This window comes from Haemorhous mexicanus, chromosome 9 (genome assembly GCF_027477595.1).
Source record: "Haemorhous mexicanus isolate bHaeMex1 chromosome 9, bHaeMex1.pri, whole genome shotgun sequence".
Taxonomy (NCBI): Eukaryota; Metazoa; Chordata; class Aves; order Passeriformes; family Fringillidae; genus Haemorhous; species Haemorhous mexicanus.
Genome location: NC_082349.1, coordinates 27359163 through 27371703, shown reverse-complemented (window position 1 = coordinate 27371703; position 12541 = coordinate 27359163). Strand labels below are relative to the sequence as shown.

General features: G+C 56.5%; 1 protein-coding gene across 1 annotated transcript; it reads right to left on the bottom strand.

Moving 5' to 3' along the window:
* Window positions 1-565: 565 nt before the first annotated feature.
* Window positions 566-7067, bottom strand: BRINP2 (BMP/retinoic acid inducible neural specific 2). The gene is made up of 7 exons (XM_059854611.1): window positions 6738-7067; window positions 4640-4830; window positions 4321-4511; window positions 3857-3962; window positions 3267-3503; window positions 2865-3087; window positions 566-2540 (listed from the first exon to the last, which is right to left on the bottom strand). Exons 1-7 carry the CDS (start codon window positions 7037-7039, stop codon window positions 1424-1426), a joined length of 2367 nt encoding a protein of 788 aa, XP_059710594.1. The 5' UTR covers window positions 7040-7067; the 3' UTR covers window positions 566-1423.
* Between the last annotated feature and the right edge of the window lie 5474 nt (window positions 7068-12541).

Genomic DNA, 12541 nt, shown 5'->3' with positions numbered 1-12541 from the left:
TCTGCCCAGCCTGAGGATGGGGGAGAAGTGGGTGACAGAAGCAGGATGGATGAGTTCAGGTTTCCACTGCCTTTGCAGCATCCAAGCAGACAAGTTTTGCCAGCTGTGAAGGATTAGAAGGCAGCCTCAGATCTGCACACTGATTCACTTTTCCCACCCCTCTCCTTTCCCTGCACCATCCCCTCTGTCTGCACACCCTCCCTTGGGGATCCCTGCGGTCTGAGGGTCGGCTCCTTCCTCTCTCTGCCTCATCCTTGGCCAAGGAATGAGGGCAGGCACTGGAGCAGTGAGCTCTGCTTGTCTGGGTACCGGACATTCCCATCTGACAGCCGGGCAGCTCAACTGCTTGATATTCCAGTCAGGCACCCAGTACAGCAGTGGCAGCAGCACCAGGAAGGAGGGAGGGAGAGAAAGAGGGAGGGAGGGGAGCCACATGGCATGGGAAAAGCCAGGCTAGGGATGATAGTAACTGTTCTGTTCTTTTCTTTCTTTTTTTTTTTTTTTTTTAATCTCAGTTTGTTTTGGTTGCTCTTTTGCTCAAAAAAGGCATTTTTTAAAAAATATATTAAACAGATACATTTTACTAAGATGTCTCTTGGCTGGAGCCACTGACAAGAAATGACACTCCCAAAATGAATAGGCTTAAAAAAACCTGTCCCAAACAAACCAAATAAATAAATACATAAATAAAACATTTTCTTTTTCTTTCTTTTGCATTAGGTTTTTTTTGTTGGTGGTGGTTTTCTTGTTTTGTAGGGAAGCTTGGCCCAGAGGTCTCCGTGGGTGTCTGTGATGGCAGCGTCCCCAGGCAGGTGCCAGGTCCTTCCCAGGCAAGGGGTGAGACGGCGCATTGGCACCGCAGCAGACATGAGGTGCTCATGGAGAGGCCCCGGGGGACACCTGCTGGGTCTGCAGGGCCTGTTCTGTGGACCCCCACCAGCACCATGTGCGACGCTACGGCTGCAGGATGGATCACGGGGGATGCAAAGGCAAAGGTGCCAGTAGAAACCTCTTAAAAAGACTACAAAAGTTGGGGTGGCGAGGAGGCTGCCTCTGGGGGATCCTTACGGTGGGTTAAGCACCTGCTCTGGCAGGACCAGCAGCTGCCTCTGGCCAAGCCACACCCCCCCTGGGCCACTGGCACACCTCCCCAGCCACCTCCATGGTGGCCACAGTGGCATTGTCCCTGCACTCGGAGCCAGTCTGCCCTGCACGAGCCATCCCTCCTCCTTAGTCCCACTGGCACCCTCCATCCGCTCGAGCCCTGTGTCTCTTTGGCCAGTTGCTGGGTGTACCATGGAAGCACGCAGTTGGCACTAAGGTAAGGCCTTGATTTAAATTTCTAGGGTGGTTCTTTCTCTCTCCTCCCCAGGAAGTCTGTCCTGCCAGCCCCCTGGCGCCAAGGTGTGAGTGCTGCCGGCCGTTAGCTGCACAGCTTGCCCGTCTCCTGCTCCAGGGCGTTGGGCAGCTTGGCGTTGAAGGCTCTCAGGGAGGACTGGATCCTCGCCACCTCGTTGTTGGCCAGCTTGAGCCGGTGCCGGAGCAAGCACGTGAAGAGGTCGAGGCGGATTTTGCCAGGGGGTGAGAGCCTGTTCACCCGGTCCCTGATCTCCAGCAGCTGGAGCATAGCTGAGTCCTGGGAGCCCTGGGTGTAGGGGTAGTCCAGCTGGAGGATCAGGTCACGGATAGCGTCCGGCTCAAAGGGCAGGCTGTAGCCAAAGACTTGCAAGCTGTTGATTTTCATGTAGCCCAGGTTCTTGGAGGGATCTGACATCTCCAAGGGTTCATAGTAGATTGTCTCGTTGGAGCTGTCATCCAGAGACTTGATGCGGCTCCGCAGGTAAACGTGGACCGTTTCGAAGAAGGTCTTCCACTTGTTGCCCAAGGTGATCGTCCAGTTTTGGCACTGGGCAGAGGCATCTACGGTAGTCCTTTCCCAGTCTGGGAAGCTGCCCTCATTGACAGGCATGAACCAGCTCTCTGAGTGGCTTCCCCCAAAGGGGTTAACATAGATGGCCATGACGGGCTCCAGGGTGCTGTTCTTGGTGAGGCAGATCTGCAGAGAGAGGGCCAGCATGACGTGAACCAGCCCGGGCTTGTACTTGTTGCTCTTCAGGGTCAGGAGCATGCGCTTCCTCCAGGAGGGGTCGAACCAGCTGCCCAGGCGCATGTCATTGCTGATGAAGATGGAGTGCACCTCGATGCGACTGTCCCGCTTCTGCAGGAGGTACTTGAGCTCCAAGTCCTGCAGGTCGGTCTCCAGCCCCAGATAATGCTCCAGGGAGTCGGCCACCTCAGGGCGGCAGAAGCCCTGGGTGAGCGCGTAGCCATGGTGGCAGGTCCCACAGCGGGTGCTGTTGTCCTGGTCACAGCTGGCACAGGCTGGCCCCTCGCCCAAGGCACACGGTATGGAGCCCTGGCAGGAGAGCTGCTCCGAGGGACAGGTACAGCTGTGGCTTTCTTCCAGGAAGGTCCCAGGTACGGGGGTCTCGCTGCAGTACAGGAGCGACTGTGCGCGGCTCCACCAGTAAGTGAGGGACCTGGTGCAGGGCAAACACAGAACAGAGGCTTAGATGGCATCTTTTGGGATGTGGCAGACTTTCCTTAAGGATTGAAGAGCTGCCCACCTCGTGTTTGTTTTCTGCTCTGCTGGTGGCCCCCCCATGAACCCATTTTTCACCTTCAGGTTTGGACCTGATCTCTCAGGGCCACATGCCAAGCTGGTACAGCCACTCCTGCTGCCTGCTCACCCCCTCCTAAGTGGGAGCTTCTCCAGTTGCAGCCACAGGGAGGTAGCCCCTGGCTGTGAGCCACCCTTGGGGCATGGGGCAGTGTCCCCAGCAGGGGCTGCCATGGCACCCTACCTCTCCTTGGGCAGCTTGAAGCGAGGCTGGTGGTGGCAGCGCTTGCTGAGGTTGAAGAGCCGCCGGATGAGCCGGTAGGTTTTCCTGGAGAGCAGCTTCAGGCTGGTGCCCAGCTGTTGGTAGCGATGCTGGACATCGAGATCCATGGTCCAGAAGTGGGAGATGGCTGTCCTGTTCAGGAAACGGTCTGTGGGGAGTCTTTTCACCAGGGCCTGAAACTCCTCTGTGGGGAGAAGGAAATGGCATCAGGGACTCTGGAGAGCAGGCAGTGAAGGTAGAGCTGAAAGCCATCTCCCTCCACCCGGGCTCTTCATGGTGAGAAGACCACCCTGGAGACCCAGCAGCCAGCCTGGGCTGCTCTCAAGAGGAAGCAGATGCTTGGTGAGGTCTCCCCAGCCTCACCTGACTCCTCGAACTGGCTGTGGTGGCTCTCCCAGGCTCTCCCAAGCTGGGCCAGGCTGCTCTCCAGCGCCTGGATGTCGGCCTCGGGGCAGTTGCAACGGGGGAAGGCGGGCTGGCACTGGCAGCGGCAGTCGCTCCGGCGGCACACCAGCTCCCCGGCAGAGCTGCAGGCGATGTAGCTAAGGGCGGCGGCCACGAACCTCTCCCGCAGGTAGGAGGGGAGCACCGTCTGCAGCCCTGGGGAGGGAACGGCCCCGAGAGCATCAGGGCACGCACGGGGCCCCTCAAACATCACCTGGGCGAGAGGGAACCAGCCTCCCCCCTCCCCGGGCCCCCACCCTCACATGATTATCATATCAATCTGCTGTGGAGCCGCTTGTCTGGGCTCTGCATCGATCTTGGCTCCTCTTGGCAGACAAGCAACAACCTCATCCTGCCCAGCTTTCATTATTTTCCTCCCCTCTCCTCCCCAGCCCTGAAATTAGAAGCAGCATCTCATGCCAGCATCCTCCCCTGCAAACCCCCGGGCACCCACAAGCATCCCATGGTAGCACTTGTCCGCCCCCACATCCCCACGAGCCCAGTCCTACCTTGGAGCTGCACTTTGTTCTCAGGGCTCTGCACCAGGACAGAGCTCACTGAGTCCAGGTTGTCATAGTTGCTGCAGCCGAGTGGCCCTGTCCGTGTTTCTGTCACCTAAAGTGGGGACACGAGGCCGTCAGGGATAGCGGAGGGGACACAGGGTGCCCTACCGCGGTGAGAGCGCTGCAGATAATCCCTGACCCGCTGGCCAAGCCCCCCTCCTCATAACAGGGCGATGGTCGGACAGGGGAACTAATTATCTGCTAATTAGCTCGTTGACAGGCGGCGGCCGCTGAAAAATGTGCCTTTATTAGCGTGCCCAATTTCCCATAAATAATGGGAACGTGTTAACTCTCCCGGCTCTCTCCTCGCTGGGCGAGGCTGTTTTAGGTCGGGCCAGCTGCGAGGGGCCCCTGGGGAGGCCCGGGGCTGCTGTGTCCCGGCGCCGGCCCCTCCTCGCCCCCTCTCCTACCTTGATGGCAGCCGTGGCGATCTGGATGTGGTGCAGCCGGCGCAGGGTGCTCTCCCTGTCGATGAAGTAGGAGGCTGCCAGCTGGTGCAGGGTCTCCAGCGAGACCCCCGAGCTGTTCCCAGCCCCCGCCGCGGGCTCTGCCCTCCGGCTCAGCTTGCGCTTGTCCACAAAAATGGTCAGGGACTCCTCTCCTGGAGGGACACGCGAGACTTGTGGAAGGCTGCCGGGCTCCCCTATTCCCTTTCTTGGCCATGCAGTGCTTCTTTTCCCACTCTCCCTCCTTGTGCGAGGGGCTGAGCAGGACTGAGCCTGCACTCACCTCCCAGCGTGGCAGCCAGCAGGAAGTGTGTCCCATACTTCTTGATGAGGCTGTCGGTGATCTGCTGCGGGCTGGGCCGACGCCCCAGCAGCCGGATGTTGCGGATGAATTCGGGGGCCAGGGGAATTGGAAGGCTGAAGAAATCTTTCCTCTCCAAAGCCAAATTATTCACCTTCCAACGGGCAAACTCTCTGCGGGAGGAGAGCAGCAGTGGGGAGAGGGTGTGAAGGGAGTCTGGCCATGGCACATGCATGCTCTCGTTCCTTATGTCCCTGATTTCCATTCAGGACAGGTGGAAAACTCTGGTTAGAATCATCCCGACCTCCCCATTGGAAGTGAAGGACCTGCTGGCAGCTATGGATCCAGCCAGGACAAAAGCACTGTCCCTCCCTAAGCCATTGATGGTGATAAAGATCTACAAGCAGCGGAGATGCCTGCTATCGATTAATCCAGCACCTCCGGAAGGCATCAATCATAGCCCAGGGCAGGGCTAGAGCCTTTTCCAGCCCTTTGAGCAGCTCATCCCTCCTCCAGCCCTATGCCTACAGATCCAAGTGAAAATCCAGCATCTGGGGGTATCATGGTTTTAAACATCAGCAGCATTTTGTGGGAAGCCAGAGGTGTTGGGATGTGGTGGGTCCCCTCAGAGCCCCAGATGCTGTGAATGTGCCACTCAGCCTGTCACCGCCTCCAAAACCCCACGGCCTCATAAACAACCAGCAGCAAATTTCAGCTCAATCTTTGGCATTTGGCTCTAATTAAAACTAGGCTGTGCTTCTCAGACAGTTTTACCAGGGCTGGCTGAGAAAACAGCAAGAGGGAGGGAGAAGTGGATGGGTGCAAAGCAGCAGCTGCTGGGCTTGGCAGATGACAGGTTGCCTCCCACCATGACTTTTGGGCCCAGAAGATGGCATGCAGGGGCCAGCAGCAGAGCTGAGGATGAGGCAGGGGGGATGCTGCCTCTCCCCTTGCACACACACACTCCCTCGGTGCTGGGGTGTCAATTTGCCCCCTTCCATCCCAGAGACAAATAAGCCCCAAAGGCTGATAGCAGGTTTTCTGCCTCTGGGGAGGTGTGAGCCAGCTGCTGTCCCACCACCGTCACCAGCAGCATCCCTGGAGGATGCAGGTCCCTTGGCATGGCAGTGTCAGTGCACAGGAAAGGGGAGAGGAGCTCCCTGGGGATGCTGGGCTGCAAAACAAGGCTGCAATCCCAGCACCCACGTCAGCACTCCCAAGAGCCAGCATTCCCAAGAGGCCGCGGTCAGGCTTTGCTTTGCTGCTGGAAGCCCCCAGGGCTCAGCACTGGTGGGGAGTGGAAGGGAAAGGGCTCATTAGCCAGAGGTGACAGCCTCAATTAGGTCCAGGAGGGGGTGGAGTGGAGTGGATTTCCCACAGAGGCTGCATGGGGTGACCCTTTGCTGTGGTAAGTGGACCCCACTGCTGCCAAACCTGGTTCCCTGCTGGCAAGAAACCCCCTCCAACCTTGGCCCCCATGCATTTAGCATCCCAAAGTAATCCATGGGCTGATGGCACTGGGGACACGCCAGGGGGTCAGTCCAGGGTGGTTTTTCTCAAGTCCCAGCAGTATCCCAGATCCAGAGGACTGCCAGTCTAGGCAGGTTCAGCAATTTGGCACAGAGACATCTTTATGCACAGAAAAAGGACAAAAGAGCATCTTTGTCCAAAGGGCCTGGAAGGTGGACACCACGTGCACACTGCCCCTTCTGCTGGCCCCAGCTTCCATCACGGGCCAGGAGATCGGTAGGTGGAGGATGTCCAAAGGGACTGGAGTACACGAGAGCCATCCAGCCCAGTGGGCTCTGTGCCTCCTGCCATAAGGGCTGATTCCAGCTCAACCTGTGCACCAAACCCCTCCCATCTCAGGGCAAATCCTGCCTGGAGCCCAGCCTGGCCTCACCACGAGCATCCTGTGAAGGGGGAGGGGCTGCTGTTACATTCACTGGAAAAGCAGCATCTCTCATCCACCCAATGGACAGCCTCCTCCCACACATGGGGGTCTGCTCACGTGGATTAGAGAGGGTCTGCGTCCTCTTTGCCATTCCCACCCGCCCCCCAGCTCCTCACAGCCTCTCACCTGTAGATCCTGTACCTGGTGGTGAAACCCTGCCGGTAGCGCTCCATGAAGTCCACGTACTCCTGAGCTCGGTAGAACGGTCCCCGGTCAGTGAGGAGCCAGTCGAGAGGCGCCCGGGCCGAGGGAGAGAAGGATGAGGAGGAAGAGGAGGGGGTGGCGGGGGCTGCATGGCCCTGGGGCACGGCGCTGCCCGCCCCGCCGGCCGCTCCCCAGCGGCAGCAGGCGCTCAGGGCCAGCAGGGCCAGCGGCCACGGGAGCATCGGCGGGGGCCCGTCAGCACGGGGGAGGTCCTGCCGCCCCATCCTGCTGCTGCCCGGCCGGCTTCTTCATTCTCTCACCCCGTGGCAACCCTCCGGGACAGCCCCGTCCTGCAAGGCCAAGTGGGGAAGCCCGTGAGGACCGGATAGAAACCGGGAGCAAGCTTCGGAATGCTGGCTGGGATGCTGACAGAGGGAAAGCCGCACTCCAGGGAGAGCCTGTTCATGCCGCAGGAAATAAGAGTTTATGGGGCTGGGGGCGCTGGGTGCTGCTGAAGTTAAGTGAAATCCGGGCTGATGGCTGTTGGAGGAATTTCTGGCTTTTTCTTTATGTTTTTCTCTGCTGTACACCAGCCTGTCAAGCTGAGCTTGCTGCTATGGGCTGCCCTGCACCCTGTGTTGTGGGGGACAAATGTCATGAGCATGCAGTTCATTTCAGGTGGGGCTAAAATATTATAATCATGGGGAACTGCGAAAATGACTTCTCCAGGCATGGCCTGAATCATGTCTGGTTGATGTTAGACTTGTCTTTATGTCCTGCTGTGGATGGATGGATGGATGGATGGATGGATGGATGGATGGATGGATGGATGGATGGATGGATGGATGGATGGATACTTCAAAGTTGGCTATGGAAGTAGTGTTTTGAGTGCAAAGTAAAGATGAAGCTTTTCTGGCAGCAGCAACCACAGGGACAGAGCCTGAATTTGCCAGTGAAAGTGGGAGATGGGGATCTGCAAGGTCTGACCAAGGCCAGGTGTGCTGTGAGGCAACAAGAGCTGTTTGCCTCAAAACAGGGACCCCCTTGCTACAGTCCTGCCAGGGAAGATGGTTTTTGTTCCAGGAAGGTGGCTAGAGCCCAAATGCCCATCCCTGCTGAGCTCACACTGCCCTGCATTCTCCCAAACAGGGCTTTGCTGGATGAATCATCATGCTTTAACATGTAATAATATGTTTTTTTCATTTTTTTTCTCCCTCTCTTCTATTTTTAAACCCTTAAGGGTGCCCTTTGATTACACTTTCTCAGCTTCTTGCTCAGCCCTCGAGGCTGGGGCCCTGTGAATTTTAAACAAAAGCTGAGACTTTCACATCACCAGGCTGGGGTGCCAGGGCAGTGGGGTGGGCAGGAGCAGCAGGCAGGGTTTCTGTCCCCCCACACTCTTTTTTCACGTGTAACCCTGGTTTTTCCCAGCCTGGCAGGCAGCCACATGATAGCCCAGTCACTGCCTCCTGCCCCTGGCACATGGAGTCCCCCACGGCCACGATGTGACCAAATCCTGACCCAAACCTGTTCCATGCTGGGGTGGGGGGCAGGCAATGCCAGGGTGGTTTCCTCACTCTGTGCCTCAAGTGTTGGAGGGGGCATCTGTCACCCCCAAAACATGGCAGGACCCGATGCCAGAGGCTCACAGAGCTGTTTGTGTGCTGCCATGTGTGGGTGGTGGCTGAGCCAAAGCATTTGGCTGCCCCCTAATCATTCCTGCCTGCAACCAAAGCTGGGCCAAGGGCAAGCAGGCAGATGGGATGCAGAGTCTGCACCTTGCTCCCCTCCCCAGGAATATCTGCTGGTACAATTAAAAATTGATGTGGCCTGGGGACCAAAGGGATCCTCAAAGCCCAAGATTAACCCCCCCCGGTCCATACTGCCTGCAGCCACGGGTTCTGCTGCTGTGCTGACCCAGGAGCAGTTGCTGTGTCCAGGAGAGAATGGAGGGAGCCAGAGTCTGGCAGTAAACCTCACGGATGGTTTAGATACTGACCACAGGCTAAACCATCAGTGATTTGATCCCTTTCCCACACAGCAAGGAGGAAAGCAACACTCCGGATCTCAGCTGAGGGAGGGTAAAGCCTCCTTGAACAGCATCCTTCTAAACCCTGCCCATGGAAACACACTGCTTGTAGCATTAAATATGGCTGTGACAGCAAAACACCTTGTTTAAATATCTGGTGCACTGGGACTCTGCCTGTTGTCTCACAAACAGGCTTGGCACACCTTGTCTCCCATCATCATCCATGGGTTTTAAGTGGCTCCTGACCCAGCTCTAGCTGAGGTGGGGCTGGGCAGGGGCTGCTCCCTGGCTGTGTCCCTCTCCCCCCTCCCTCCACACAGGTCTGTATCAGCCTGCGTCTTACAGGGGATGTTAAAGGGGGTTTTAAGTGGTTAAAGGAGATGCTTTTCCACAAGTGCCACAGGACACTGGCCTCATCCATCACCACTTCACACCACCACAGACTGGTTTTGCACCAGTCACTTCACCATCCTCCCTGAGGCTTTCCTGGTGTAAATCAGAAGTACACAGGAGTTTTCTTCCTTTGATTGAAAGCACAGAGGGTTTTGTTTAGGGGTGGGACACACCAGGCAGAGCACTATATTTTCCATCAAACCACCATAGATGTTAAATGCTTCCCACCAGCACTAACCAGCCCCTTGCCATTACCACCCTGGGGGGCATCTCCATGTGCCTTTACCAAGAGGGGCTTCCCATGCTGTCCTTCCTCTCCAAATCCCCTCTCCCACCACAGCTAAGGCAGGAAACATCTGGCTCACCATCATGGGGATGGATATTATGGATAGACCCACTTTGGGTCACCTTTTCCCTCAGGCTGTGGTCCCTAGACCAGCTAGACACCATCTCATCCTGCTCTGACAGGTTCCCTGGGGAGCTCATTCTGAGATTCCAGGCTGAGCATAGCATGTTTCCCTGTGGCTACTTCATGTTTTACTACAGAGCAATAAAAATAGGATTTGATATTTCCAGCACTTGGCCGAGGCAAACTGGTACAGAACCAATGAAGAATCCCTCCTGGTATGAAGCAAAGTTTCCAGCCTTGCTAAGTGAGCTTTTATTCACACTTCCCTCTTATTTATACCACGTGTGGCGGCACCTCCGAGGGAGGCTCCTGCTTGGGGACGGGTGATGACGCATGCCAGCATCCTTGCCAACAGGAACTGGAGTCCCAAGTCAGGCAAGAATGGGTAAGGAAGGCCTGTGTGGGGGCTGCACTGAGCTCTGCAGCAGCTTATCCCCATGGAGCAGCTTTCCTGCACCACTGGCAGCTGGGATAATTTATTTCCTCCTATCGATTAGGAGTTATAGAAAATAAATATGTGCAGATATTGCCATAGCTCTGCATAGTCCTCAGTCCTTACAGCTGGGGGCAGCTGGCTCTGGTTTGAGGGGAAGGGGGGCTGCACTGCTGCTCTGTGGGCTTGGGGCAATGCTTTTCAGGGTGCACCTCCACATGCTTACACCAGGATCCTCCTGGGATGCTGGGGAAGGTAAAGCTCTTTAGAAACAAGTAACCCCCTTGACCTTACTACTAGAGCTGGAAATAACTTTCTAATAACTTTTCCTTGATCCAAAAAAATGAAGATTTGATGAGAAGCATCTGACAACTCTTTTTTTTCTTCTTCCTTTTGATTTAGGGTTTTGCATCACAAAAGTTGGAAAACTTCCAGCTTGTTTTTTTTTTTTTCTCCTCTTCCCTCTTCTATAAAAACCCCAAAGCAATGGAAGAAGGGTACCAAAGCAAATATTCTTGTCAGATTTTCCTAGGACCACAACCTCTTTCGGGGCCAAGTCCTCCTGAGCTTCTTGCAGCCCACTGTGTCCCCATTGCCTGCAGCAGAACACCCCGGTGCTCCTCCAGTGATGGCTGATGCAGGGCCCAAACCATCACATGTCATGAGCTACATCTTAAAAAGAGCTCATGGCAATTTCTAGAGTCACCCCCCACCCTGGGGATGGCAGTGGGGTCACTTCTGCAGCGGTGTCCTCATCCAAAATGGCTTGAGAGGCTGAAGGAAGGATGTGAGGTGGAGATGGGGGTGCTCAGGTAAGCTGCAAAAGCCTCCCTCTACTGCCCCCGGAGCTGACAGTGACAGCAGCAACACCCTCAGCACAACATCGGAGTTCTGCCAAGGTCCTGCCTGCCTCCATGCCCACGGCATCTCCAGAGCCACGTGCTCCACCACTCATCAGGCTGAGCTCGATAATTAAGACGTTAGCTAATTGTTAGGGACATTAACATTGATTTGTGCCCTTTCACGCTGCAGGAGCAGATCTGGAGATATAGAAACTGGGAAGCATGCACTGGGGAGAGGGGCAGTGGTATTTGCCAGGTGCCGTTGGGAAGCACAGGAAGGTTCCAGATGGGCCCTGGAACCTCCTCTGGGCACGCTGAGCTGAAGCCCAGAGCCAAAGCAAACCCTGCTGTCCATGGCAGGTACATGATACCATTGGTGGCAGGGCTGCGGGATGTGCCCAGTCACAAGGAATGGTCCCTGGGGCACAGTGGGAGCCAAGGTGCATCTGGGCAGGAGCGATGGGGAGGGGTCTCAAGCTCCCTGGGGACGCCTTTTAGTGGGAACGAACATCAAACCTAGTGACTGAGTCACCTTCTCATTAAACATGGAAAAGCTTTATCAAATTAAGGCCACTTAAAAGAGCCTGGGCAAAGGCTAAGTGCAGTTTAGCGTCTGAAGTGGATTGACTCAGCTGAGCCGTGTCTATCTGGGAATTCATGCAGGCACCCAGGCCACCTCTTGCTCTTGCACACCTCGGGACAGACAATCCCAAAGGGCTCAATTTTAGCAGGATGCTCCCATTGCTCCGGAGCCACCAGTCTCGCCTGGGGCTCCGTAGAACCCACCTCCCCTCCAGCCAGCCCTGCCTACGCCGTCTCCTCTGCCCCCTGGCCCGGCTCGGTTGTGGCTTGCGAGGAGCTGCAGCGCCGGGCCGGAATCCGCAGGCTGTCAAGGAAGCGCCAGGGCCCCATCGATCCGCCGGGGTAATTAAGAGAGCGAAGGAAGCACCGCCGGAGCGACAGCAGCGCGGTAATCGCTGGCAAAGCGGGCACGGCGGGGTGCTGGCAGCCACCTGGCAGCCGGCCTCGGCCACACGGCTCCAGGCGGCGGGCGTGGGGACAGACAGCCACCTCGGAGCCGCGGTGCTGAGGATCACAGCGGCGGCTGGGAGCAGGCTTTCGCTGGGCTCCCGCTGGCCACCCTCTGTAGCCCGTTCGGTCCCTCCAGCCGAGCGACCCCAAGACACCGCCCTCCTCCTCTCAGCTCATGAGACCGGTTAGAAAACCTGTAGGACTTGGGTTCCTTTTATTAGCTTTTCTTCACATCCTCAAGAGCGAGACACTCGAAGATGAGAGTAAAGGAAAATAGCAGAAAATCCCAGGACTCGGGGAGCCGAGGATTTGCATAAGACATCAAATGAGTTGAAGCCTGGGCAGCTGTCAGGGGAGATGGCAGCTGCGTGCAGAGTCGCACCAGTGCCATGTGTTCTGCCCTCTGGCTTTGCACACCCGAGACTTTCACACCTACAGGCAAAAAGCCTCTTAAATAAAGCAAATAAATGTGCAAAATAGAATTCCCCCCCTCCCCCCCCAGCAGAGCAACGGCAGCAGCAGCTTTGGCTTCCCCACCTTGCACTGAGCTCTCAGACCAAAGAATCCCTGCAGATGGATCCTTGGGACCAGGGGAGAGCAGCCCTGAACACGAGGGGATGGGGAAAAGAGCAACCCTGTGCACAAGGG